The sequence below is a fragment of the Lepidochelys kempii genome, chromosome 9, assembly GCF_965140265.1.
Source record: "Lepidochelys kempii isolate rLepKem1 chromosome 9, rLepKem1.hap2, whole genome shotgun sequence".
NCBI lineage: Eukaryota > Metazoa > Chordata > Testudines > Cheloniidae > Lepidochelys > Lepidochelys kempii.
The window spans coordinates 69,313,253-69,341,095 of record NC_133264.1 but is presented as its reverse complement, the minus strand read 5'-3'; the positions used below and the strand labels follow the sequence as shown (position 1 = coordinate 69,341,095).

At 38.2% G+C, this 27,843-nt stretch overlaps 1 protein-coding gene across 6 annotated transcripts in view; it reads left to right on the top strand.

Annotated features, from left to right (window-relative positions):
• Nucleotides 1–27,843, top strand: part of PCDH11X (protocadherin 11 X-linked) — a 1,012,591-nt gene that overhangs the window by 740,215 nt on the left and 244,533 nt on the right. For all 6 annotated transcript variants that reach the window (XM_073360863.1, XM_073360865.1, XM_073360861.1 and 3 more), the window contains one exon: nucleotides 8,646–8,844. In XM_073360863.1, coding sequence (XP_073216964.1) covers nucleotides 8,646–8,844 — 199 coding nt within the window. The remainder of the gene's footprint in view (nucleotides 1–8,645; nucleotides 8,845–27,843) is intronic.

Genomic DNA, 27,843 nt, shown 5'->3' with positions numbered 1-27,843 from the left:
GCTAATGTTTTGCCAATATTTAAAAATGGTAAACAGTATGACCTGGGAAACTACAGGTCAGTTAATCTGACAGTGATCCCTGGCAAAATCATAGAATGACTGCTAAGAGACTCAACGAGTAAAGAATTAAGGGATGTTGATATAGCTAATAATAATCAACATGATTTTATGGCAAATAGGTCTGGATAAATAAATTTCCTTTTTATAAGATCATAAATTTGTTCAAGAGTTTTGACATGAGTCTGCTTTAAGGCTTCTGACTGAGTTCCTCATGGTATTCTGATTACTACCCACCCCCACCAAAAAAAAAAAAGAGACAGAGTGAGAGAAGTCCAAAATCACTATACAAAATCAGGTTTCAGAGTAATAGCCGTGTTAGTCTGTATTCGCAAAAAGAAAAGGAGTACTTGTGGCACCTTAGAGACTAACCAATTTATTTGAGCATAAGCTTTCGTGAGCTACAGCTCACTTCATCGGATGCATACTGTGGAAAGTGTAGAAGATCTTATTATATACACACAAAGCATGAAAAAATACCTCCTCCCACCCCATTCTCCTGCTGGTAATAGCTTATCTAAAGTGATCACTCTCCTTACAATGTGTATGATAATCAAGGTGGGCCATTTCCAACACAAATCCAGGTTTTCTCACCCCCCCCCCACGAACTCAGGAGAGTGAATTTGTGTGTGTGTGTGGGGAGGAGGGGGTGAGAAAACCTGGATTTGTGTTGGAAATGGCCCACCTTGATTATCATACACATTGTAAGGAGAGTGGTCACTTTAGATAAGCTATTACCAGCAGGAGAGTGGGGTGGGAGGCGGCATTTTTTCATGCTTTGTGTGTATATAATAAGATCTTCTACACTTTCCACAGTATGCATCCGATGAAGTGAGCTATAGTTCACGAAAGGTTATGCTCAAATAAATTGGTTAGTCTCTAAGGTGCCACAAGTTCTCCTTTTCTTTATACAAAATCAGTGCAGCCCATATTAAAGGGATTAAAAATTGATTAACTGATAGATTACAAAAATTAAATGGGGAATAGTCATCCAATTCGGGTGTTTTTAAGGGGCTCCCCTTCTTGACCTAATGCTATTCAATATTTTTCTCAGTGATCTGTAAGAAAATATAAAATCATTGCTGGTAAATTTTTCAGATGATGCAAAAATAAGTGGATTGGTAAATAATGGTGGGGACAGGTCAGTTAGACAGACTGACCTAGAACATGTGGCAAGGTGGTCTCATTTGAGAAATTTGTATTTAAATACAGCCAAATCCAAAGTCATCTATCTAGGAACAAAGAATGTAGGTCACACATAAGATGGGAGAATATAGCCTGCAAAACAGTGACTCTGAAGACGACGTGCAGGTCATGGTAGATAAACAGTTGAACGTGAGCTCACACTGTGATGTTGTAACTAAAAGAGCGAACATAGTATTTGGATGTATAAGTCGGAGTAGAGAGCGTGCCTTACCTCTGTATCTGGTGTTAGTGAGATCATTGTTGAAATACTGTGTCCAGTTTGGGTGTCTTCAAGAAGGATGATGAAAAATTAAAAAAGAGCTACAAGAATTATTCAAAGCCTGGAAAACATGCCTCAAGATGTGTCTACACAAACGCTTGATGTGCGGAAAGCTGGGGTGTAAATCTACATTGCTCCAGTGAGCCGTGTGCTTATTGTCCATGTGAACCCTTCTGCTGCAGATTTCAAGTCTTCTTTTAAAATAAAATTTTTGTTAGGACTAATACACATACCTTTGTTCTTCATTCAAAAATCCACCTTCCAAATGGGGGGAGAAGGGAGAAGGCACCTATAAGACGGTTGTAACTTTAAAGTAATTAATTATAAACCATAAAAGGTTAGTGTGGCATATTTAAATTGACATTGTAAACATAGATATCTTAGAGTAATTGATCTGAGCTGAATGTGTATGTGAATTACTGGGAGTAGGAGTTGTATAATGATTGGTGGAAACTGAATATGTTGCAACTATAGCAGTCCAGGCTATGAAATCTAGGCAAAAGAGAAGTAATTTTGGCTTTCCTTTATTGGGTCCAACAGTAGCGATTGTTTTTCTGTGTCTGAGGTTGGATGCTTTTAACCTGTAAGCATTCTGCTGTTTGTTTTTATGCAATTCAGAGGGTATTGTATACTGATAAAATCTGAAAACAAAATTTGGTGCTGTGTCTCTGTAAAAAGCATGTGGAACAAAAGATTATACTTAAGTACTCTGTGGGGGTAAATATAGGAAAAACTGAGTTGGAAATAATGATGATTGGGGAGCCTTTCTGAGCAGTGTCTAGAAGAGCCATTGGTGTTGACTGAAGATGATTATATAGTCAAGATATTTATCGTACATATTCCTCTGACCTATGGGAAGTATCAGTAAAAGAGAAAGTGCAGTGATGGCAGAATAACAGGGTTTTGCATTGAAAAAGAAAAAAAAAAAGATGTTGACTCATTTGTCCACTGGGAGGAAACACTGGAGGAAAAGATGGAAATAACCTTTTGTTCTGTTTTCGTGGTATCTTAGAGTGTGTATTTGAAAAAGCGCTGGCTTAAATCATAATTTTCAACTAACGAATATAATTAATCCAACATAAACTAAAATAGTAATGTAAACATTTTTTGTACACACTCTTATTTTAAACTGATATTAATTTGCTTCAATGAATGAAAATAACAAGGTTAATAGTTTAATGCTACTGAGTTGATATCAGCTGTTTTTTTTCCTATTTTTCTTTTTTCAGTTTTTGATTATAAATTAACAAATCCCCTGGTGTATAATTCCAGGAATCATCCCTCCAATGTATCGAAAGCTATTTACTTAGACTCATCTTTTATTGGTCCCACTGCCACAGTCTAATTATTGTCATGAAACAATGAACTCTGTGTAGTTTGCGGCTTTGATCAGTCTTCATATAGCTTGGAATAATGAGGGTGAAAGTTTTGTTTTGTTTGTTTTTGGTTTTTGATTCAGTTTCTTTTTGTAATTCAGTTTGATCCCACCAGAGACAGGCTGCTTTACAAAATGCAGCCTTTTCTTAGATGCCAGATGACACCTCTGACAAAAATTCTGATTGTGCTTATGACATCTCTGGAAGCAACCTTCATTGTCTTTTAATTTCACTGAAGAACAAATTTAATAGCACTAAATATGTCAAAAAATGAATTTGAACTAAAAAATGTCGCACATCTTTCTTTACACTGAAAAGAAGCTGAGAGGAAAGTTATGGTTTGTAGCTCAAGTTCCTTTAAGGTTCTAATCCTATATTAATATTCTGTAAAGCTAAAAAAATTAAAGATTTTTTTCTTTCTTTTTAAAATGTGGTAACTTGTAATCAAATGAATAAAACAGGCCATAATCCTTGTTATTCTGTTACTATGTATATATACTCCCTTTGGAGATAAATAGAAAAACAGCTGGAGTCTGAGGATATTTTGTAATCTTATAAATTGAAATTGAAATGCCTCAAGGAGGAAATTTCCAAAATAAATGTGACAGAAGATAAGTCCCTGCTTTTGGCAAAATTTTATTAGTATGACTTGTTCCAGATTGTTGTTGTGGTTTCTGCATGAATTAAGACAATGACAGCACTGTTACTTGGGAAAAAAATAGTACTTTTCTTCTCTCATGTTGATAAATTGCTCTAGAGGTAACTGCTTTGTTATCAGATTGTATTATCAAGTGTGTCAAACTTTGCAAGCACATTTTCAAATTAATGATTATGAGTCAGATCCTTACCTGGTGTAAATTGGGGTAACTCCATTGACTTCAGTGGTACTGTGGTGATTTATACCAGCTAAACATCTGGCTCCCTATACTTTTAAGGCAGATATTTTTGTCTGTTACTAATAAAACCTTAATTTATGTTAACTGAAATAATATTTAAAAACTAATTTACTTTTCCCCATTTGTTTATTTGATTCATAGATTCCAATGCCAGAATGAACTATTATTTTCATTTAGTCTGACCTCCTGTGTAACACAGAACTTCCCTAAAATAATTCCTATATTAGCTCTTTCAGAAAAAACCTCTAATCTTGATTTTAAAATGTCAGTGATGGAGAGTCCACCATGACACTTAGTAAATTGTTCCAATGGTTAATTACTCTCACCATTAAAAAATTACTCATTTCTACTCTGAAGTTGTCTAGCTTTACTTTCCAGCCGTTGGATCGTGTTATACCTTTCTCTGCTAGATGGAAAAGCCCATTATTAAATATTTGTTCCCCATGTGGATACGTATAAACTGTAATGATGTCACCCCTTATTAACCTTCTCTTTGTTAAGCTAAATAGATTGAGTTATTTGAGTATATCACTGTAAGGCATGTTTCCACTCCTTTAATTATTCTCATGACTCTTCTCTGAACCCGCCTCAATTTATCAACATCTGTCTTGAACTGTGGGCACAAGGACTGGCCACAGTATTCCAGCAACAGTCACACCAGGACCAAATATGGATGTAAAATAACATCTCTACTCCTACTTGAGATTCTCCTGTTTATGCATCCCAGGATTGCATTAGTTTTTTTGGCAGCAGCATCACACTAGGAACTCATGTTCAGCTGATTAACCTCTCCACCCAGAATCTTTTTCAGTGTCACTGCTTCCCAGTATAGAGTCCCCCCATCCTGTAAGTATGGCCTACATTCTTTGTGCCTAGATATGTATATTTACATTTAGCCATATTAAAACAACACTGTTTACTTGCACCCAACTTACCAAGTAATCCAGAGTGCTGTGAATCAGTGACCTGTCCTCTTCATTATTTACTAGTCCCAGATTTATTGTGTCATCTGCAAACTTAATCAGTAATGATTTTATATTTTATTTGAAGTAATTGAGAAAAATATTAAGCAGTGTAGGGGCAAGAACAGATCACTGCAGGACCCGACTGGAAACACATCCGGTCGATGATGAATCCCTATATACAATTACATTTTGAGACCTATCCGTTTAATGTGTGCCACGTAAATTTTATATCATTCTAGCTTTTTAATCAAAATGTCATATGGTACCAAGTCAAACACCTTATAGAAGTCTAAGTATATTACATCAGCATTATTGCCTTTATCAACCAAACTTGTAATCTCATCAAAAAATATATCAAGTTACTTTGACAGTCTCCATTTGTTTTCATTCCTCTCACCTTCGACAATTCAGTGGAAAACTGAATATACCTAGTTCTACAGTAATATTCAAAGGGGTAGTTTCTTTTGTGTCTGCAAAAGTTGTGTCTGGCAAATAGTTTATGCACTGGAATATGATGAGTCATAGTCATTATAAATGTATCTTAATTAGTGTTACTATTCTTTTTCTTATTAATATCCTGTAAGGGCCTTATTTTTACATATTTACGCATGCGGTTGCATGTCTAATTGTTCTGTGCAGTTACTATATTTTATATATGCAGAATACATGCATAAATGTGCACACATTTTTGATTATCACAGGGCATAAGGAGTTAGATTTTTTTTTTGGCTGTAAATTCCTCACCGTTGCTCCTATTATTCAGCTTCACCAGCAGTAACAACGGTGAGAGTACTAGTATAGATTAGATTTCAAGAAGCCATGGATATTTTAAGCATTGTGTTAACTGGGCCAGAAGACATCAGTCATCTCTGTGGAACGATCCCTTCCTCTGGGCCTTGTGGGGGGCACTTTTTGGGTCTCTGTGAGTTTGTGCTGGGGAAAGGATCAGAGACTGGGCAGGAGTGTGGTAGTTGCGGGTGAAAGTACACATTGTTCCCCATCCATTCATGCAAAACATTCCACAGCGTCTCTTTCCAGGAGTTTCTGTGGACAGCTACAGGCAGGTTGAGTCCCAGGTAGCTTTTGGACGGGTGCACTAAGTGCCAATACCAGAACAGAGGCATAGAGGATCTATATAGATAGGTCTGGCCTCTTGTGGATCATCCATAATCTGTGAAATTTTAGCTTGGGCCCTGAGGCCTTTTCTGCTGGGGCGAGACACCACTGTCTCGAGTGCAAAACCTCTGCAATGGGATCCTCATCATTTTTTTTCTGTAAGGAAGATGATCCAAACCATAGTATTATGTTTCTTTTGGGGAAAAATCTGAATGTTGTTGAACAAAGATGTGATATGGGTGTAAAACTGATGTAGTGAGCACAGTTTGCTAAGAAAACTTAATTTCTTTACAGTCACATTTTTATTTCTGTGTTGTCCATTACATTCTACTTGGAAGCTTACAGTAATTTTATTAAAACATGTATGTTTACATCCATCGTGGTGTTCAGTACTTAATGTCATAAGAAAGTGATGTTGGAGGTATTTGTAATAACTTCCGTGTAACTTTAAAATGTAAGGATTTTTAGACTTCAGAGTGTTACGCTCCGGGGTAAAGGTATGTAAAGAAGGATGAGGGGAAGGAGCACAAACCAAGTGGACCTTGTAAACTGGAGTAATAGTAATAGGATGAAATTTAATAGTGAGAAGTGCAAGGTCATGCATTTAGTGATTAATAACAAGAATTTTTGTTATAAACTGGGGATGCATCACTTGGAAGTAACAGAGGAGGAAAAGGACCTCGGAGTATTGGTTGATCACAGGATGACTATGAGCTGCTAATGTGATATGGCCATGAAAAAAGTTAATGAGGTCTTGGGTGAGACCATCAGGTGAGGTATTTCCTGTAGAGATAAGGAGGTATTAGTACCGTTATACAAGGCACTGGTAAGACCTCATCTGGAATACTGTGTGCAGTTCTGGTCTCCTGTGTTTAAGAAAGATGAATTCAAACTGGAACAGGTACAGAGAAGGACTACTAGGATGGTCCGAGGAATGGAAAATCTGTCTTATGAAAGGAGACTCAAAGAGCTTGGCTTGTTTAGCCTAACCAAAAGAAGGCCGAGAGGAGATATGATTGCTATCTATAAATATATCAGAGGGATAAATACCACGGAGGGAGAAGAATTATTTAAGCTCAGAACCAATGTGGACGCAAGAACAAATGGATGTAAATTGGCCAGTAGGAAGTTTAGACTCAAAATTAGACAAAGGTTTCTAACCATCAGAGGAGTGACGTTCTGGAACACCCTTCCAAGGGAAGCAGTGGGGGCAAAAGACATATCCGGCTTCAAAACTAAGCTTGATAAGTTTATTGAAGGGATGATATGATGGGATAGCCTAATTATGGCAGTTAATTGATCTTCAACTATTAGTGATAGATATGCCCAATGGCCTATGATGGGATGTTAGATAGGGTGGGATCTGAGTTACTACAGAGAATTCTTTCCTGGGTGTCTGGCTGGTGAGTCTTGCCCACATGCTCAGGGTTTAGCTGATCACCATATTTGGGGTTGGGAAGGAATTTTCCTCCAGGGCAGATTGGCAGAGGCCCTGGGGATTTTTCTCCTTCTTCTGCAGCTTGGGGCATGGGTCACTTGCTGGAGGATTCTCTGCGCCTTGAAGTCTTTAAACCGTGATTTGAGGACTTCAGTAGTTCAGACATAGGTTAGGGGTTTGTTACAGGAGTGGGTGGGTGAGATTCTGTGGCCTGCATTGTGCAGGAGGTCAGACTAGACCATCATAATGGTCCCTTCTGACCTTAAAGTCTATGATTATATGAAATTCTTTGCCTCAAACCAGTCATCTTGCTATGACTGTTTTGCTTCCTTACCCAATTCACCTTCCAAATATCAACCTTAGTATGAAGATAAATGGCCAGATTTTTAAAAGGTATTTAGGCACCTACTGGAATTTTTGAAAAGCCCTAGGTAGGCAGCTGGCACCTAAGTGTTAGGTACCTAAATGCTTTTGAAAAATCTAATTAGGCACCTAAATACCTTTAAAAAACTGGCCCCAAAGCTCTTTGAATTGTGGATGAAATCAAAACAAAAGCTTATGTCCCTACAATTTTTGGAGGGGAAGGTCTGAGGACTACTTTTAGTTCATTTGTTTAGATAGATTTTTTTAAAGATTTATTTTCATTGTAACATTTATTGTTATGTTATTACTGTGATTCTGAAAGAGTCAACCACATCAGTTAGAAATGTTTCAGAGTAGCAGCCGTGTTAGTCTGTATCCGCAAAAAGAAAAGGAGTACTTGTGGCACCTTAGAGACTAACCAATTTATTTGAGCATAAGCTTTCGTGAGCTACAGCTCACTTCATATGGTGCATCCACTACTTATGCTCAAATAAATTTGTTGGTCTCTAAGGTGCCACAAGTACTCCTTTTCTTTTTATCAGTTAGAAATGTTTCACATTCTCTGGCCTTAAAGTAGGGGAGTAGCTTATAATGAAAAGAATATATTTTGAAAACCAGAGAAATGAGCAGAGAAATAAATTCAGACTCAAATGGTGATTGAAATCTCCAAGTCGATTTATGGAAGACTTCAAAGGCCTGTGAAGGTTGACAGAATCTCTTTAGCATGAGGCGTCCTTCATTCTGCATCAAGGTTTACAGTTTTAAAAAATAGGAAAAGCTCTGCTGTCAGATGAAGCAGGTTTGAAAGCAGAGATGCCTGTTCACAAAAGCCTGAAATTGTGCACAACTGTAGATAATGTTAATGTGTCCTCACCAGATAGCTGAAATAATATATTTCCTACATTGGATGCATTAAGCAATTACTCAGTTTGTAGTTGAAACCATATAATTTTCTTTCTTTCCTTGCAGTCGCAACGCCGTGTCACATTTCACCTCCCAGACGGCTCCCAGGAAAGCTGCAGTGACAGTGGGCTTGGAGACCATGAACCCAGCAGCAGTGCAAGCATATCGCATCCTCTGCCCCTTGGTTTCCCCCAAGAGGAGTACTATGAACAGGCTTCACCCAACAGTCGGACAGAAGGAGATGGCAATTCGGACCCGGAGTCCAGTAAGTGATGCTCTCTAGGCATATTAATGTTAATAAGTCACAAGTGGGCTAATTTTAAAGCCACTAATTAAAGTTTAATGCGAAATTAAGATGGGAAAATACTATTTTGGTTGCGAACTGGTACGTTTTAAAGACAAAAACGACAAAGTTCAAAGCAAATATTTTTGACCATTTTGTGTTGAAATGCTCTGTCAGTGTTGTAGCTGGTTTGCATCTTTATTAGCTGGGGTTTGTTATGGGTTTGGCATGCTAGAGAGAAGTGGTGCTTTCTGGTTGGCTGTCACTGCTGCCTTTTTTATCCACACTGATGCTCCTCAAGAACTGTATGGCTTTTAACATTTTCCCTTTCCATACTTTTCCTTACTGTGCATTCTACAATAGCAGCAGAGCCCTCTGAGCAACATGCAGTTCTTTGAAATCACTGCTGTTCTTCAGAAATTAAAGGTCCTCATTTTAGTGTCTGTGAGGGCAACCTGTGGTGTGAGGTAATCACCCAGAAAGGCATTGCTTGGTGTGTCATGTTGCTTAATTAAACAAGTAGCACTGGAGGTTGATGACATCAGAAAGTGGGGAGGCAAAGCTGACATGTCAAGGTGTACTCAGGGCCAACTTACAACAGTGTATTTGATTTAGAACAAGAGGCTCCTTTGTAACTGTCACTCACCATGACAATCTCTCCCCTGTTGGACAAACACTGGATTCATGTGTTTTTCATCTCCCCTGGGTCTAGGCAGGCTCCAAACACTGTCTCTGGTCTTTAGGCTCATTGCTGGCATACAGATTCCCTGATGATACCCCTTCTCCGAAGTGGTAGCCCACAGTCCAGCTGTCCTAGGCCCCAAGACCATTACTGAACCCCCAAGTCTCGTCAACAGCTTAAACACACCCTTTCCCAAGCTCCACTCATAGAAGGAGTCTGGTTGACCATTTAACCCATTCAGAGGCACAAGTCAGTTGAAGCCAGGCACTTAGAGGCTGTGCAAAGTAACTTCTTAATCAAACATGCAGAAAGCATAGAGATGTACAGATCCATGCAAAAAACAACAAAACCTGTTCTCAAATCCCTCCCTTCAGTGTCCTCACCAGTCTGAGAGCCCCTGGGGTTTTCATCTGTCACTTTCAGGAGTCCCTGGTCCTCACTCCTTGGGACTCAGACTTCTCGTCTTGGTCATGGATTGTACTCTCTGACTCATGCAGCAAACTCCGTTCAGCTTCTGTTGGTCTGGAAGTCAGACAGTTCTCTCTAGCTCAAAAAGCAAACCTCTGTGTTTTTAAAAGCCAGCCTAACACCTGGTTTCTGTGATCTGTCTCCTGTTTTTGGTTTTCATTTTCCATTTTCCATTCTCTGCAGATAAGCTGGAGAAAACTGGTTTTATCTAGGTTGTAACCATCCAGTTGTTTTAGGACCAGGTTATTCAATTGTTGTTGGTCCTTAATGGCCAGCCCTTATAGGGGCAGGCAACAAAGTGCCATTCTCCCTCTTCTTAGCACAAAAGGTATGATGAAAGTATACAGCAAAAGACAGCCTTATGGGCATAAACACACAGATAGTTCATAATATCAAACATAATTCATACATTTGACATTGACACACTTTCCAAATCCTCACAGTTACAATGCCAAATTTACCTCTAGATAGGGTCGAAAGAAGGAAACACGCTTACTTCCATTTCACAGAACAACTAAAGATCCTAATGTCTCCAGCAGAGTTAGAAGGGGGTGATGATGAAATTTTAATCTAACTTAACAACGGAAAGAAAATGAGTTTATCCTAACAATGTCTTTGGAGATGTTAATCATATTACAAGGGGATATTGTATTAGTCGTATATGACATTTCACAGACTTGTTTAGTACAACTGAATGAAAAAGTGTAGCTGAATAATTTACCCTTGAAAGTTGAGATGTTTTGGTGTTGGCAAAATATTTGTGAGCAGTTCACAGAAATATCAAATTCTTTTGTTTAAAATATTTGTGATGTCTCTTATGAATGGCTCATGAACAACTAACTGGGCATCTTCAGTAGATGAAGTGTTCAGCAAATGTGTTGGCTTGTTTGTATAGGTTTACATGGTTTTTGAAACAATGCTAAAATATTCCTTGTTTGGATGTCCTTAAATTATTTGAGTTTGAATGCACTTTTATTTGTATTCATGCTAACAAAGCTCAGCTTTTCACCAAACATAACCACAAAGGGGGCGGGGGAGTCACACACAATCAAAAACATTAATTTTTAAATTTGAATGAATATTCATGTTTTTTTCTTTTACTATTCACTGAACTCTGTTATTTACCCATACTTCACCAAAGTAAGTATTAGATGCAGGATATAGGTATGTATGACTATGGTGCACTCTGAGTCTTGACTTGACTGCAAAGGACATCAGAGTGAAATGGATGCAAGAGAAATCACTACATTAGGCAAAAGTGCACAGATGCTGCCTTTGCCACTTAAAATGAGGCTCAGGTTTGGAGCTGTTGCTCTTTTTGAACCCAATTTCTACAGCTTTAGATCAAAAGAAAAATGGATCACTTAGGAAGCCTCTGAAATGTCAGTTTGAGTCTAATAATATCCACACTGACAACTGAATGCCATTGACACATCTCACTATGCAGTGACACCTGATGTCTTTTTGAGTGTGAAATTTGCAGAAAGTTTAGTCACCTGTTTCAGAGAGAACTAATTATCTGACAGCTCGGTTTTAAACTTGATACCAATAATAATTAGTGTTTTTGTAGTGTTAAGATGTGTTCTCTAACTTTTATCCTTTTTCAATAACCTAACTACCATATACAATTGATGCAGTGTGGCATCACCCCTTTGATTTGAAGATCTCAGCTGCTTGTGGATACTCTAATTATTACTGTTATGGCATGTATCTGATGCAAATACCTAGCAGCAGGCAATACAACTACATTTAAACAGATCTGACTCCTGTGCATTTCCACAAAAGTAAATATCAAAGTACAGTACCACTGTGGGAAAAATGTTGGCCTATTTTTCATTGAAATTACTCATTGCTGTAATTTAACTTGTATCACAGTGGAGTTGGGAGGAGCAGAAATATCTTGTCTTACTTGCTCACCAATTAATATGTTAAACTTGCTGTCCAAGAATTTAGTACTTTGTTGGCTAAATTTGTCACATGTACATAAAGTTTCCCAAGATATTTCTTGTTTAATATCTATTCATTTAGCTTTAGTTTCTCCTTCCACGCTCGAAAGCCACCATGTGGAAACGCTGATTTCCTCCACCAAACAAGTTTAATTTTCGGTCTAATTCAGAATGGCTTGATAAAGTTGAAGCACTCTCAGCTCAGTTTGTTTCAGGAACAGACATATGGCTAATGTAAAAAATAAGAATATAAAGTAAAATGAAGCGCAAGTCTAGGAGGTAGCTGAGACTACTATAAAATGAGGAGCATGACCGTTATTCCTTCTCAAGACCTCTCTATAGTCTTGGAACTTTCTTAATTTGAAACACAGATATGAATATTGGGCTTCAGGATATTCTTCAAATTGTCTGAATGCAGTTTTATCCAGACTTGCAGAGCAGGGCTATACAGCGTGAATGTGAAAAGCCTTTAATAAAACTACTCAGTTAGAACTGACCCACAACTTATTAAGAGCCCTATCAAAGGTGACAAATGTCCCATCAAACAGTGTTATACCCACAAGAATTTGCTTACTCTTGCTTCTCCTAATTGTTGCTCTTTGGTATTGTCATAAATATAAAGGGAAGGGTAAACCCCTTTGAAATCCCTCCTGGCCAGGGGAAAGCTCCTCTCACCTGTAAAGGGTTAAGAAGCTAAAGGTAACCTCGCTGGCACCTGACCAAAATGACCAATGAGGAGACAAGATACTTTCAAAAGCTGGGAGGAGGGAGAGAAACAAAGGGTCTGTGGGTCTGTCTATATGCTGGTTTCTGCCGGGGATAGACCAGGAATGGAGTCTTAGAACTTTTAGTAAGTAATCTAGCTAGGTATGTGTTAGATTATGATTTCTGAGAAAAGAATTGTGCTGAATAGAATAACTATTTCTGTCTGTGTATCTTTTTTGTAACTTAAGGTTTTGCCTAGAGGGGTTCTCTATGTTTTTGAATCTAATTACCCTGTAAGATATCTACCATCCTGATTTTACAGGGGGGATTTCTTTATTTCTATTTACTTCTATTTTTATTAAAAGTCTTCTTGTAAGAAAACTGAATGCTTTTTCATTGTTCTCAGATCCAAGGGTTTGGGTCTGTGGTCACCTATGCAAATTGGTGAGGCTTTTTATCCAACATTTCCCAGGAAAGGGGGGGGTGCAAGTGTTGGGAGGATTGTTCATTGTTCTTAAGATCCAAGGGTCTGGGTCTGTAGTCACCTAGGCAAATTGGTGAGGCTTTTTACCAAACCTTGTCCAGGAAGTGGGGTGCAAGGTTTTGGGAAGTATTTTGGGGGGAAGGACGCGTCCAAACAGCTCTTCCCCAGTAACCAGTATTAGTTTGGTGGTGGTAGCGGCCAGTCCAAGTATAACGGGTGGAATATTTTGTACCTTGGGGAAGTTTTGACCTAAGCTGGTAAAGATAAGCTTAGGAGGTTTTTCATGCAGGTCCCCACATCTGTACCCTAGAGTTCAGAGTGGGGGAGGAACCTTGACAGGTATTTTTCTTTTCTTTTTAAGAGATTTATTCTTAAATAATAATTTATTCTCCTGTAGAAAGATAAATATTAAACAACATGGCCATGAGAGGTTACCTTAATATTTGGAAGCCCTGTCCTAAAATGGAAACTTTTAAAACAAATAAACACTGAAAGACATTACCAATTTATCAATTGATCCATTGGTCCTAATCATAGAATCATAGAATATTGGGCTATTTTCTGAAATATCAACAATATCAGTTGAAACAGAATTAATATCAAACTTACTAGCTACAACAAAATGACTGTTGCAAATCATTGAAAGAAACAAAAGATCCTGTTAAGAGTAACTTTATCTGGAAAATGTTGGAGATGCAAAATTCCCCAACTTTGCTCTCCAAAAGTAGGGGGAGTGTTTTGTTTTTCTCTCCCCCCCCCCCCCAAGAAAACAGTGCCACCAGCACAAGAGTTATGAGGAATCCTACAATAATTAAACTACTATGAGCACATGATCGAAGAAAACAAATATTGGTAAGAAATTGTTTTCGGTTTCAGATTTCTTGGCAGAGGGGGAAGGAGGGAAGTGGTATAAGAATAAAACGTTGAGAAAAACACCTATTCAGTGTCCTTTTAAAAAAATAGTTAGATATATATTTTTAAAAATTGGAGAAGTGTTAGTTAAAGCTCTTTGGCTTTGTTGGTGTAATTTTTCACTCAAGAAGAAGCTCTGGAGTAACATACAGTACTGGTGCTGTATAAACGCATCGTAATGCAGAGCAGTTGCCAATAAACTCTGTTGTGTTAGTCAATAGCAGCATAAACAGGCATGTAAACTGTTAGAGGAAGTTAATGTTATCCTTAAGCAACAAAACTAACTTATGCAACTTCTTTTTCAGTTTTCATTTAAATATATTGCATGCCCAATCTGTTGCTTTTTTTGGTAATATATTACCTAAAATAGTAAGCTGTTCAGAAAAAGAATTCTTTCCCTTTTTGACTCCCATAACAATTCAGCAGAAATGTATCTTTAGTTGTGAATCCAATTGTAAAGAAGAAATGTAGTATATTTAAAGAGAACAAATTTGATTTTAAATCTGTTCAATGAAGGAAACAATGTTAATGCAATGTTAAGAACTCACACTTAAAGTCAGGAAATGAAAAAGTTTACATATTTATCATGCCCCCAGTTGTGAGGTTAGGATGCTGGGGCTGTGTACCAAGTCATAGGCAGGACAGCCCTGGCTTCCTCACCCTTCTGCTACAGCTATTCTGGCAACAATCTGGTGCTCTCACTCCAGTACTGTGATGATGCTGCTGTTTTTGCTATGACATGGGGCTGGGCCTGAATCTTTAGAATGCTCTGCTATTTTGATACTGCTGATTAAAATTTCCAGAGGAACACTAGCCAGGGAAGGGAAATATGGTGATTTTTAACAGTTTGTAACTCAGCTAAATTCCATGGCACGTTAGCTCCAAAGCTTTCTAACTGTTGAATTTGCTCATATTCCACTCGTACCACTAGCCCCTCCCCAACAATCCCACCGGTAGGGTGAATGCCAGCCGCAGAAAATATTGGCTGAAAGGATGACTGTTTCATAAAAAATAGCTTGTGAATACAGGGATTAATAAAGGGTAACTGGTTTGCAACCTTGCAAGTGTTGCCTGGCATCCACCAAAATAATTAGTGACAGGATCGTATAGTCCATCTGATGTAGTTTTGCAGAAGAAACTATTACTCTCAAACTGAAAGGAAACAATCAATGTGAATTGTTTCATCATAGGAGAAAATGGCTACATTTCTTCCCATGCTGCCTTGTCTGATGCTTAGAAACACTCTTGCTGCTGAAATATGTTATTTAGACATTGTAAGTAAAACTGTACTCGCAGTTGGACAGCAGCCCTCATGCTGAGATAAGAGATTGTGGAAAGTGTTGGGTCTCTTGCCCCCCTGCTTAACAGAGCGTCTCTGGTGTATTCCAACAGGAATGTGCTCTTTTTTAGAAAAGATTTTCTTTCTTTTTTTTCAAAAAATACCCATAAAGTATCAGTCATTGCTCACCCTACTGATGGACAAGGAATATGGTTGAGTACTTCTGTTCCAGATTCTTCATCCTAAAATGTAAGATAAGATAAATATAAGACCTAAGATATGGGCAATAGGGAGACAGTAAGAATTGTCCTATCATTTTTTAAATTTTTGTCATGGATAGGCGGAGATTATTCCATTGTAATTAGGGAAAGATGAATTCATGTGAATGAAATATTAACCAATTCATTCTCAAACTATTCACATTTATTTTCAGAGTTGAAAAAGTTTGTCTGATTTTCCCAAAAAATTGTCATGGCCCTCAGTTCTGACTTGGATCAGAAGCAGGAGTAGAAATTGTGTGAGTGAAACTGTTCTCAGATCACATGCTCAAAGTGAAAACAGGAAGCATCAGAAATCTTTCATTTCCTAGATTATCAAGAGATGCAGATACCATAAATATCAGAATCCCAACCATTACTGAATTGACCACCTGTCTGCAGGTCCCCAGTGGTTAAATTCATGTTGCTGCTTGTGAGCCATGGAACTTTTGAAAGCACTGAAAATGGTTGACATTGTGAAGTCTCCTAGAATCCCTGGGCAGGTAAGAGCCTGCATACCAACCATCCCTTAGGGTGTCTTCCTCTGGGTCTCACAACTGTGGAACCTCTGCTCGATCAAAGTTTGTTCTTTTTGTAGCTATACTTTGTAGTTGTTAGGTTTTTTTCTGTAGTTAATGAATTCTTGTTTGCGGATCCTGTTGAGCCGAGCAATTGGTCTTGGGTGGATTTTTTGGTTTGGTGTATTTTTTCCGAGAGATCAGCTGGCCTCTTTGTGTTTTATTCTTCTGGCCAGTGTAAAGTATTTAGCCTGTTTTGTTCTCCACTACTGTAACTCTGGACAAAGGTCCAGCATCCAAATAATGCAAAGTCTTTTACAGTAAAGTGCATGACTGACACCCCTTACAGATACTTGGGTGGAGTTTGTCTAAGGGGCACACTCACTTGAGAAGTGTGTTTTCTGTGAGGATTTTTCTAATCAAGTATCAAATTAAAGAGGCCACAAAAGCTCAAGCTTTCTCTAACTTGCAAAGCTTTATCAGCTGCTAGCTTTGAGCTTTATGAATGAGTTTTTGAGATTTGTCCACCAGTATACGGTAATTATTGTTTTACCATTGGATTATCACTTTGTTACCATGCTATTGTAGTAAACACTGGCCACCATTACATTGCCATAGATTTACAGTTACCGCATATTTGGCAGTGGTGATAATTATTTCTAGATTGCAGTGAAAGCCAGTTTACCGGCTTATCAATCATGTCAATGTGTGAAAAAACATAGGAAGAGAGAACGCAAATCAGAGTACTTAGAAAATGGGTGTGCAAATAATTCCCCAGATCAATAGGGTGGGGATCTTTAAGACGTGGTGTTGAAGGAATGAATATGAGATGGATCTGAGGAGAAATCAGATACCTAGGTAGAATAGATTAGATGGAGAGAGAAGGGAATTATCCTCAATGTAATCAAATCACTAATTCATACTGTTTTAAAAAGTCCTGACAAGTCTGGATTTTGAGAAAATGCTTGATTGTAAATATTCATTTCACATTCAGAATCATCAGATGTGACAGCATTACAGTCGGTGTAGCATTTGGCATGCAGTATCAGGATATTGAAGAACTGATGTGAAACAGCATTTAACAGCCAATCAAAAGATTGTAGTTTTATTTTTTTCCACAAATCCTTCCCCCTCACACACACACACCTTTAATTCTACAACCACTTTTGAAATGCAGCATTGACATTTGTCTTTATGTTATCAAGTTGCCATAGCATTTAGGTCTAATAAAGCACTGTATTTGAGACAAAGGGGGAAATGCTGTCATTAGTAATTTAAAGATAATAAATCTCAGACTGAAATATGTCCCAGCCTGCCACGTCTGTCTGTCTGAATCCCTCTCCTTTTACTATATTGGGTTTGCCTATCCCCATGGCTGTACACTAATAATTAATTCAAAGAGGGTTGAAGTAATTAATCTTTCTGAGCTAGTGCAGTTTGATTGATCTTCTACGTTTAATCTAATTAGCCTGTACGTAGGTGGGAGAATGTAAAAGCTGACTACTGTACTGTACTACTTTGAGAAATGCCAGCCTTTTTGATGACCTGCTGAGACTGCTGCCATGAATCATATATACATGAAACACTAGGGGTAATCAGTAGTTGGATATTTGATTTAAAAGGTGGGAAACTGGTGAAGATCAAAATCAGGGTAGATTGAACATCTTCATTTAAATGCATATATCCATTTGTATTAGCTTAATAATGTAACTTTATATCTTGATTGTGCACATTTAAGGGCACTAGGGGTTATACAGCTGAAAGCTAAATTGGATTCTCAAAATATTTTAGCTGTTCCTTTCTAAACTGCAAACTGTAGGCATAGATCTGGCTGAGCATGGGTAAACATGTATATGGCTAGATTTGAATGCAAGGTCAAACTGTAAACAAAGGTGTGACAGGCTGTGTGATGAAGATGACGTTTTTAGGCTTCTTAAGATATGTGGGAACACCCTGAACTGATAAGCCTGAAATATAGGTAAGGTGATGACAAAAGTGATTGGTCATTACACAATCTGCAAAGCAACTTATCCTTACATGATTGGTATGATGTCCAAACCAACTAGATTCAAGAAGTATAGATGTTTATACACATTTTTCCTAGCTATTAACTGTGCAGTGTGTGACATGATTTGGAATAACTGGTATGACCCTGTACCTAAATCCCTCTTTTTCTGTGCTTGGCCAGCATGAGCACAGAGCTGTTACCTGCCTAATAAAATAACCTGAATGATGGGATGCAGTCGAACTGAGTTTGTGGATCCCGGAGAACTGGATGAAGTGTTCTCTCAGAACTATGTGGATAAGATGTGTTCTGGATAAGAGAAGTCAAAAAGGTCTTATCTCAAATCACAGGAGACAATTACTGTGTATGAATAGCATATTTGTCCAATAAAAACTGTCATGAATTACAAGAAGTCAGTTATGAAATATTTTGTGAACAAAGGATATTTCAGCACTTGTAATGCCTCAACCTCCTCCTCTGCTTTGGTTGGTGTAATTGACGTTACTGATTGATCAGAAATGTCCTACAGGAGACCTGAAAACAAGGTAGCTTGATTTAGGATGATTTTGAAAAGGAATGCTGGGGAAACTTTCTTATCATAGTCCTAGGTAGGGTGGGACTTGGAATATCTAAAATTGTCGTGAGGTTTTGGCTAGAATTCCCAAGAAAATGTCAATAAGCATGAGAAACCCTAGGCTTCAGTTTTTGTTACAAGTGAAAACTCAAGCTGTTTTTGAAAGAAATGCAGAGTTGAGAAAGCTGGAGACTGTTTTGGATGAACACCACCAGCATATAGTTTGGAACTGAAATCATGTAAAATTTGTGTGTACACATGAATTGCATTTGAAACCAGGAGGAACTCAGCAGTTCTGACTGAGCTTTGCTTTGAGATTTTAAACTACACTTGGGGTGGAGGGTGTACAAACCTATGATGAAGAAAAACAAATAAATCCTTGTGAAACCTCTGAGTTTCAGATTTGATGATTAGAGTGGGGTCTACGTGGTGAGATGAACTTCTAAAGGGACCGTGGAAAGAATTTGGCAGCTCGGGATGTTGGGGGTTCTAAAATGTAGGGTAGAATGGGCTAACTTGTGACTCTCTCCCTCATCCTTTCATCAACCACCTGCTGTGATTTCTGAGCACAGCCAGCAGAGTGTCATTTTTCAGCCACATGTCCCCTTTAAAATACCTTTCCTATTCGTGTGACAAAAGAAATAGGCTAGAAGCCTGCATGGCAGTATAGCCTGAAAGGCTTGCTGAGTGCTAGCAGGTTACCAGGCCCTCATGGTATTTGAGATTGAATAGAGCCATAACTGTTTAAAATGATGAAAACTGGAAACATTAATCATAATTTTTCAAACCTCACAGGTTTAGATGAATAGGGCTTGGATTCAACACAGCCGTAGTTTTAGTTTTAAATATTAAAACCTGGCTTGGCCCTTTGTTTTCCAAACCAAATCCAGTTCTGTGCATTGTAAGTAAGTACTTTCATTACCATGTAGTGCTGCTCATGTGCATGAGATACGGAGCCCTTCTCTAAGTACCTAAGAGGCAACAGACAAGCTTTTCTGAAGTGACTGTATAATTTTCGGTGTCTGATTTTTTAGTGCCCACCCTGAGCCTCATTAAAGGGACATGATTTTGCAACAAAGCTGAGCACTTTCACTCTAGAAAATCAAGCTAAGGTGAGTCTAGTTGGTGCCCCGAATTGGAGACTCTCAAAATCCCTAGTCACTTTTGAAAATTCTGGGCTTATAAGAGCTGAAGATGTGTGTGAAAGCAGGATTCAGAATCAGTGTGTTTTAAGAAATTTCAAACATTTAATTATTAACATTAAAGTTTAGCAATCCTTCAACATTCTACACGCATTTTTGCATGATTCTGGAAAGATAAAAGCACACACACATACTCCCTTTGATGCACAGTCTTCTTTTCATAGAAAATCAATTGGAAAATTTTATCCACATTGTTGCTGTTATCCTAAAGTATACCTCTACTTTCTCCTGCATTTCCTGGACCGCATACTGGGATAAGATAGATCATTTCAGGCGTTAACTTTGTGTCTCTGAATACCTGCTCACTTTATTCCCTATTGTGAAATATAAATAATACAAATATTGTGTGTATAAATAGATAGAAAGAATGGATTCACCCTAGAGTTCAGAAATCTGCCATTACCTGAGAAAGAAGACGGCACACTTGATAGTAGTTTGTATAATAAATGAGCCTTGGCAGCTATAAACAGTGATTTAGTAGCAGATGCTCTGTGATGTGCATTCATGTTATCACTTAAACTGACATGGTTTTGGAAAATCCTATTTTTCTGTTTGAGGTTTATGGAAGTTTTAAAATACATCACTCTTGCAAGCAGCCTGGGGAGGAGGTGGGAAGAGAACACATTTCTTCCCTTTGTATTTTCAAAGTCCTTTTCTGTGACTAGCTGTCATATTTACAGTAACTAAAGGCATTGGAGTTTGGTTGGGTAAATGGAATCTAATTCAGGGTAGCCTGCGTTTGAGAGGGCATCAAGGGCTGGATACTAGCAATAACCTGAAAAGTCACAAAGGGCATAGATCAAAATGGAAAGTGTATCTGTAATGTATGAAAGTTGAAGTCGCTGATAGAGTTCCATTTTGGTGACAGCCTTGAAGATGAGTGTATCTCAGGTATCTTAAATCTAGTATGGATTAGGTAGAGGTTTATCACTGAGAAGCAGGCCACTCTGAGTAAAGCAATCCCTTATCTTGTCCATTCTGCTTAAAAATGACAAGAGCTGAGAACCTGGCATCCCCTACCAATTGAAAGCTGATGTCACAAGGTCTGGAATGTCACTGAGCTTGAATAACTGCCTTTAGTGACAGAGAATAGCTGGCCTTCTCTTCACAATAAGCCTTTCTTTGCTTCTAATTTTTTTATTAAGCCACCTACAACATAAAATAAAGTTCATATGACATTTATGTTTCTATTATTTATGAGCCACGAGGCAATTCATTTTATGACCTTCTTCTGTCTATCTTCTACTTATTTTATCTTAAACTCTTACTTCTCACTTATCTTTGAGCATAACAAAATACTGTCATTGCCACTTGTTCCTTTTATATTCTTTCACAAGTCAAGATAATCGGCAGTACTATGCGTGACTTCTGTACAGGTGAAACATTAGCTTCATTGGTAGCACTCTGTTCCCTAATTTCCTTTAAAAAAAGGAAAGAAAAAGAAGAAAGGTCTGAAATGATTCTTAATTTGGAAGAATTTCCTCAATATGCCAAAATTCTGGTGATACCTTTTGATCTTTCAGTTTAGTTAGAAGCTTCATAATTACTTGCATCTTCTGAATTCACTGTGACTAGTAAACATATCAAGAAATTCGTTTAATAATGGATAACTATAGACAATCTGTCTTAACAAGAATTCTGCAGTTTGTTAATTTACATCTTTATTGAATGCTGAAGATTCCCAAAAGACAATGGGCTGGAAGTGGCAGTGTTTCGCTGAGTAAAAGTGCTTTTAATCAATAATCCTAGTGATTTTTGTCCTTGTATGAGTAAGTATGTGATTCTGGTTTAACATTTTCACTTCTTAATTTCTCTCTCTAATGGACTTCCCTCCCACTGACTTTAAGTGACATAGAGAAATAGGTGTGATTAAAGATATATATGGAGCTAACCAAGAGAAACAATTATGGGTTTTGTCTCAAAAGCCCTTTTTTCTAGCTTTTTCTCTGTATTTCTAGGTAAATGAAATGTCTTTGTATTCTTCTTCACTCTTGGAACAACTCAGTTACTTTAATCTATTTCTCCTCTCTACTTTGAAAAAAGCAACAAATTGTACTGGAGAAATTGCTATCCTAATCTGCATTTTGTGAATTTCCAATACGTCATGGGCTTGATCCAATGCCCATTTAAATCAACAGGAATCAATTAAAATCAATCACATTTACTTCAATAGGCCTTGAGTCTACTCCCATTTCAAAAGAACCATAGGGTTTGCCTTACCAGGTCAGCTTATTGATTTGGCTAATGCGGTGCCCTGATTTTATCTCCAGATTCAATATCCTTTTGAGAAGGGAAAATTCCATTGTGTGGATTAATCTTGAGAGAACTGTGTGAAATATTTACAATGAAACATCCATTAGATTTTCATCAAAATCTGGTCAGGCCTTGGTGCAAACCTACTAGGAGAGTCAAAGACCTTTTTGAAGTGAACAGAAGGACCCGTGTTTATTTATAATTTGCACTGTAATCCTGTGAAATTCAATGATTTTTATGTGACAACAAGTGAAATTCTAAATGTGTGCAATAGCTAGTTCTAACCATCCTCACTCCCACACTATATATGATTATTTGCATACACCCATTTGCTGTGTCTTATTTTAAATTCTTGGTACAGGGACTATTTTAGTACAGCTCCAAGTGCATATGGCTCTGATCCTGACTGAAGCCCTTTATTTTAGAATATAAACAAAGCATTAATAATTTTACACTGCAAGTGACATTGATGTGCAGTAATAGCAGGTGCTGTATTGATCAGCAAGGCTTCAGACTTCACTTCATGTGCTTTTGCTTTCGTTTCGTGTAGCAATCATAGCAAATCTGCTATGCCTGGATAGTCCTGGATGCCACAATTTATACTCTGCAGTAGATGACATCTATTGAAGGATAGTAGATCAATCACATTGTCTGCTATTTGCATATATGCTGTAGTGTAACTCAACACATCATAAAATCAAAATAGAATTGTAGGACTGGAAGGGACCTCGAGAGGTCATCTAGTCCAATCCCCTGCACTCATGACGGGACCAAGTATTATCTAGACCATTCCTGACAGGTGCTCATCTAATCTGCTCTTAAAAACCTCCAATGATGGAGATTTCACAACCTCCCTAGGCAATTTATTCCAGTTCTTAACTACCCTGACAGTTAGTAATTTTTTCTTAATGTCCAACCTGAACCTCCCTTGCTTCAGTTTAAGTCCATTGCTTCGTGTCCTACCCTCAGAGGCTAAGGAGAACAATTTTTCTCCCTCTTCGTAACAACCTTTTATGTACTTGAAAACTGTTATCATGTCCGCTCTCAGTCTTCTGTTCTCCAGACTAAATAAACCCAGTTTTCTCAGTCTTTCCTCATAGGTCATGTTTTCTAGACCTTTAATCATTTTTGTTGGTCTTCTCTGAACTTTCTCCAATTTGTCTACATCTTTCCTGAAATGTGGCACCCAGAACTGGACACAATACTCCATTTGAGGCCTTATCAGTGCATAGTAGAGTGGAAGAATTACTTCTTGTGTCTTTCTTACAACACTCCAACTAATACATCCCAGAATGATGATTGCTTTTTTTACACTCTTGACTCATATGCAGCTTGTAACCCACTATGACCCCAAGATCCCTTTCTGCAGTACTCCTTCTAAGCAGTCGTTTCCCATTTTGTAGGTGTGCAACTGATTATTCCTTCCTAAGTGGAGTACTTTGCATTTGTCCGTATTGAATTTCATCCTACTCATTTCAGACCATTTCTCCAGTGTGTCCACATCATTTTGAATGTTAATCCTATCCTCCAAAGCACTTGCAAACCCCTCCCAATTTCGTATCATCCACAAACTTTATAAGTGTGCTCTCTATGCCATTATCTAAATCACTGATGAAGATATGGAACAGAACTGGACCCACAACTGGTCCCTGTGGGATCCCATGTTATATGCCTTTCCAGATTCATTGTGCACTACTGATAATTACTCTCCCAACCAGTTATGCACGCATCTTATTTTAGCTCCATCTAGGTTGTATTTCTCTTGTTTGTGTATGAGAAGGTCATGCGAGACAGTTTCAAAAGCCTTATTAAAGTCAAGATATACCTCATATACTGTTTTCCCCCATCCAAAAGGCTTGTTACCCTGTCAAAGAAAGCTATTAGGTTGGTTTGACATGATTTGTTCCTGACATCCACACAGATCACCTAATTATCTTTTAGGTGATTGCAAATTGATTGCTTAAGTATATCTCCATTATCTTTCCAGTACTGAAGTTGAGATGACTGGTCTGTAATTCTCCAGGTTGTCCTTATTCCCCTTTTCATAGATTGGCACTATATTTGCCCTTTTCCAGTCCTCAGGAATCTTTCCCGTCTTCCAAGACTTTTTGAAGATAATGGCTCAGATATTGCCTCAGTCAGCTCCTTGAGTATTCGAGGATGTATTTCATCAGGCCCAAATGACTAGAAGACATCTAACTTGTCTAAGTAATTTTTAACTTGTTCTTTCTCTATTTTAACTTCAGATTCTATCTCATTTTCACTGGCATTCACTATGTGAGATGTCTAATCACTATTAAACCTTTTGGTGAAAACTGAAACAAAAAAGTCATTTAACACTTCTGCCATTTCCACATTTTCTGTTATTGTTTTTCCCTCCTTACTGAGTAACGGGCCTACCTGTCCTTGGTCTTCTCCTTGCTTCTAATGTATTTGTAGAATGTTTTCTTGTTACCCTTTATGTCTCTATCTAGTTATCTCATTTTGTGCCTTGGCCTTCCCAATTTTATCCCTACATCCTTTGTTTATATTCAGACTTCACAATTTGACCTAGTTTCCAGTTTTTTGTACGACTCTCTTCTGAGTTTCAGAAATTGAAAATCTCCTGGTTAAGCCCGGGTGGTCTCTTGACATATTTCCTATCTTTCCTATGGAGTGGGATAGTTTGATCTTATTCCCTAATAAAGTCTCTTTGAAAAACTGCCAATTCTGTTGAACTGTTTTTCCCCTTAGACTTGCTTCCCATGGGATCTTACCTACCAACTCACTGAGTTTGCAAAAGTCTGCCTTCTTGCAGTCCATTTTCTTTATTGTGCCATATCCCTCTTGTCATTCCTTAGAATCATGAACTCTAGCATTTCACGGTCACTTTCACACAAGATGCCTTCCGTTTTCAAATTGTCAGCCAGTTCCTCCCTGTTTGTCAGACTCAAATCTAGAACAGCTTCTCCCCTAGTGGCTTTCTCCACCTCTGAAATAAAAAAAATTGTCTCCGATACATTCCAAGATAATAATCTTTTTGGATAATCTGTGCCCAGCTGTGTTATTTTTCTAACAGAAATCTAGGTAGTTGAAGTTCCCCATCACCACCAAGTCATGTGCTTTGCAAGATTTTGTTAGTTGTTTAAAAAAAACCTCATCCACCTCTTCTTCCTGGTTAGGTGGTCTGTAGTAGACCCTTACCATGACCAGGAGCCTACCAAATTCAGTCCATTTTGGTCAATTTCATGGTCATAGGATTTTAAAAAATCATAAATTTCATGATTTCAGCTATTTAAATCTGAAATTTCACAGTGTTGTCTTTGTAGGGGTCCTGACCCAAAAAGGAGTTGTGGGGGGAGGGGGTGTCACAAGGTTATTGTAGGGGAGGTTGCAGTACTGCTACCCTTACTTCTGTGCTGCTGCTGGCATCAGCGCTGCCTTCAGAGCTGGGCATCTGGAAAATGGTGGTTGCTGACCAGGAGCCCAGCTCTGAAGGCAGAGCCACTGCCAGCAGCAGCACAGAAATAAAGATGGCATGGTCTGGTATTGCCACCCTTCTGCAGTTCTGCTTGCAGAGCTGGGCCCTCAGCAGCTGCCACTCTCTGGCCCTTCAGCTCTGAAGCTAGCAGTGTAGAAGTAAGGATGACATGTTTTGGTATTGCCACCCTTACTTCAGTGCTGTAGTGAGATACATTTTAAGGATTATTTAAGTAGTATTTGTTTCTGGTAGAGTTTACCCTTTGTTAGGCACTTTCCAATCATAGTCCTTTTCACAAAAACCTTACCGTGTTATAGACAGAGAGAGCCAGAGTAAGGGAAAGAGAGATATCATATTACTCCTGGGGGAATTCTGTGCCAAAAATTAAATATTCTGCACCAAAAAAATTAAAAATTCTATGTACAATATTTTAAAATTCTGTAAAATTCTGCATATTTTATTTGTCAAAATAACACAATAGAATCACTCTGGTTTCAATTATGTCTGTAATTTATTTAAACTAAAACACAATGGATGAAGAATGGGAGAGGGGAGCATTGGAGGAAATCCCCATGCCTAATAGTAATATAGCTAGGTTTCTTTCTTTGTAGTTATTAGTCAACAAATCTATGCAGTAATATGCTCAGTGTTACATCATAGGCAACAGAAGAGCAAATGAGGGCTGGGGAAACAAACTCACAATTTATATTGGCTACGGAACTTCTCCAGGAAGAGCAGTAGCAAACAGTTCATAGAGCACATTTTGACAGGGAATTTTTTTATTCCAAAAATTTAGACCAGTTCTAGTCACTAAAGCAGCATAAGCATTTATAAGGCCATACTGTCCTTTACACCACTCTGGCAATGTAAAGGAGCCTTAAAACTTTTACACCTGTTTTTATACTCCTGGGAGAATTCACAAAGAGAATGGTAACAATTCACTAAGCAGGCCGGCTGCTACCTTATGCTCTGATTGAGGGGACAGAGCCTGCCCTACACCTACGTCCTCAGAAACACCCTAAAGCCCTGCCCCTCCATGCTGAGCATGCTACAATAGCGAGCAACAGGGACGGAGTCTCTCTCTCGCGCGCGCACATGTGCACCACTACCCACCTCACTACCGGCTGCTCTGGGCACCCAAACCAACCTGCCTGCGCTGCCGGGGAGGGGCACCTGACTGCTCTCGAGCCTTCCCTTTGTTTCCCTGTCTGAAGTTATTTTTCTACAGGGAAGCAAAAGAAATCTGTGGGGGACATGAATTCTGAATATGCACAGTGACGCAGAATTCCTCCAGGAGTAATCATATAAATAAAGTTGTCAATGAGGTAGCTGGCCACATCTTGGTAATAAAATACTTTGATTTGGTAACATACTCCTGCTGTTGTTTTTGAAGTAGTTAATTACTATCTGAAGGAATTGCAACTCAGAAAGTCTGAGTCATCATGTCTCCCAAGGCTAAAGTTCAATAGAGGTCTGCCTAAAGACACAATCTAGGCCATAGCTTTGAACCATACAAGTTATCAAAATATCAGAAGAGCTATGCCACCTGTTGGTTCCTTATTAATATTTTGTAAATACTGAGTTTGGGGTCAGAGTTGCACTTGACATATGTTTATAAAATACTGCCTGCGAATGTCTACTGCTTAGCACTCTATCACACTTTCTGCAATATCTAATGTGGTCACTAGGAAATAATGACATTATTATGCTAATATTTTCTATTCTGTATAATTCCATCTCTCCTAGATGCATAAGAAGGAGAAAAGATGTTACTTGTAAGGTCATATCAATATTCTGAGACCAAAATATTTGACAGATTTAAGAAACTTCTGTACATACAGATCACCTCACCTTCCCCAAAGTTGTAATCATTTTTAGAGTGAATATAGGAGCTTACCAACACACAATAACACTATACAACAGTTTACAGCAGGATGTGAGGAAAAATATTACATCCAATAAAAATTGCAGGATGAGGTTAGACAGGAAGATTGTAGCTACCCAAGTTAATTTTGTTTGGGATACCCAGATTAACAAGCCTATATTATGTGACATGAGATTTTTAATGAAAGTGATCAGGAAATTCTTTATAGCTTATAAGAAAAAGACTCAAAGAACACAATGTCCTGTAGCATCATTTTGTGGTCTCAGTCCACTATTAGCTCATGTAAAAGCATCACCAAAACTTAGCTGCTCTTTGAAAGTCTCTCATCCAAGTGATATGAAATAATATAAT